Source organism: Sphaeroforma arctica, assembly GCF_001186125.1.
Source record: "Sphaeroforma arctica JP610 unplaced genomic scaffold supercont1.1038, whole genome shotgun sequence".
NCBI lineage: Eukaryota > Ichthyosporea > Ichthyophonida > Sphaeroforma > Sphaeroforma arctica.
This window is the reverse complement of record NW_014039520.1, coordinates 20,026-21,861: the sequence shown is the minus strand read 5'-3', so window position 1 is coordinate 21,861 and position 1,836 is coordinate 20,026. Positions and strand designations below refer to the sequence as shown.

Genomic DNA, 1,836 nt, shown 5'->3' with positions numbered 1-1,836 from the left:
GTGACTGAAGACTGCACCACACCCGACGGCCAAACTAAGCCTATCTCTGCCACACCTTTGTATGGTAGACCTGTGTAACTCGCGATCTTCAGGCCCTGCTGAGCCGCAAAGAACTCCGATACCAAACTAGGAGTGGCACCCGAATCCACGTAGAGCTCAGCATATGCACCCTGGACAGCACCCTGAATAGCGCTGCCTGCCTGAGCCTTCTCTTCGACAGCAGCACCCAGCGACCCTTCCAGTCACTTGCCTCCTTTACGGCACTTAGCAGCTATGTGCCCTAGTTTATGACACTTGAAGCACTTGATCATGCTCATCCGCTCCTTGAAAGTCTCGACAGGTTCATCACCTGACACCTCAACCCCATCCTCGTCCCCCGAGGCCTCAGATCGAGTACGCTTCCGCGGAGGTTTCTGACGTCTACTATCGCCAATCCGCTTTCGCAGATTCTTCTGCGATGCCTTGTTCTTCTTACGCTGGTTCTTTATCTGCGCGCGCAGATCACTAAGAGCCGCCAAAGTGCCCTCCATGGTATAGTGATCACCCTGAGACACTTCCTGCACCGCCGGAGCTCCTTTCGAAGCCGGCCCATCAGCATGAATACGATCCTGACGCAGGTACTCTAACACCTGCGCCAGACCTGTGTACTTGTAGTTTCGACGCAAATGAACCCCTAGGCGCACGTTCTTGGCATAAAGCCACTGAATGAACACAACCATTGAGTCATGGATCACCCGTAGATTCGTCATCACCGCCTTTCCATACAGCGGTTCAGTACGCATCAGCCCCATGAAGAACGACGCGTGGGGGCTCAAAAGGCACTCTAACATGTGGCCGTTAAGGACACTCTCACGCGTAGTCTGCGTCGCTCCTTTTAACAACTGGGCTTGCATAATTTGCGCAGCCTCATCAACCACCTTATAGTCCTGTATTGGGGCTCCAGCCGCCACCACCCCCATCTTCGCTTAAATGTTTCATCAACCCATCTAACGCCATAGCCAGCCGTTCCACCAAAGCATGGTCACTGTCCCCTGCATCTGCCATCTGTGGTTGCTGACCTCCTTGCTGTTCCCAACCAAACATCTGCTCAGTCGTAAGCTCGGCCTCCTCCTGCACCTGCTGATCCGCCAGTCTAAAAAGATGGTAGGCCATCACTGCCCATACACCATAGGTTTGTATGTTCTGCAGTAACGCTTCAGCCTTCTCTGGCTCCTGTCATAACAAGTCGCCAGTCTGTCTGCCGTTTCCAGCATCGCACTCCTCGGCTGAATAAAGAGGATAGACAGCATCTTGTTGTGTCTCGCCAACACACCTGAATCCACCACTCCAACATCCATCCATCGCTCCCCCAAAACCTTGTAGAAGCTGGCTTGATCCGCTGTGGTGAACCCATTGAGAATGTAGTCCTTGCCACCGTGGATCAATTTCGCAGCCGGCACTGTGACCGAACTCTTGTCATGATGCCGACGCTCCTTATTCGTACGCCCGTGCGAATTCACCCATCAATGGAAGTCATCATCCTTCAAGCCCAAAAATTGCAATATCGATGTCTCAATCGCCATTTCGAGAAAAAAAAAATTTTGTAGTGTTAGTCTCTATACTACTCTAATCTTATTATGAGTACTTCTTGACCTAATGTTACACTGTAGCTTGTGGCACCCTATGTGCCACACGCAACTTATGTATACTCATACAATATTACCATGAGAATTCACAGGTGTGAATTAGCATAAAATAATGATGACACAAATTTCCTGAAAACTAATGACAGGCCTGGTCGGCCCAAATCCTGGCCAAGAGTTGGGTCGGCCAAGACCTTACCCTAAAACCCTGGGG

At 51.0% G+C, this 1,836-nt stretch overlaps 1 protein-coding gene across 1 annotated transcript; it reads right to left on the bottom strand.

Moving 5' to 3' along the window:
* Window positions 1-918: 918 nt before the first annotated feature.
* On the bottom strand, window positions 919-1,393 carry SARC_09772 (hypothetical protein; the record flags this gene model as incomplete). The annotated part of the gene is made up of 2 exons (XM_014296207.1): window positions 919-1,212; window positions 1,313-1,393. The coding sequence occupies 2 exons, from the start codon at window positions 1,391-1,393 to the stop codon at window positions 919-921; spliced, it is 375 nt and encodes a 124-aa protein (XP_014151682.1).
* Between the last annotated feature and the right edge of the window lie 443 nt (window positions 1,394-1,836).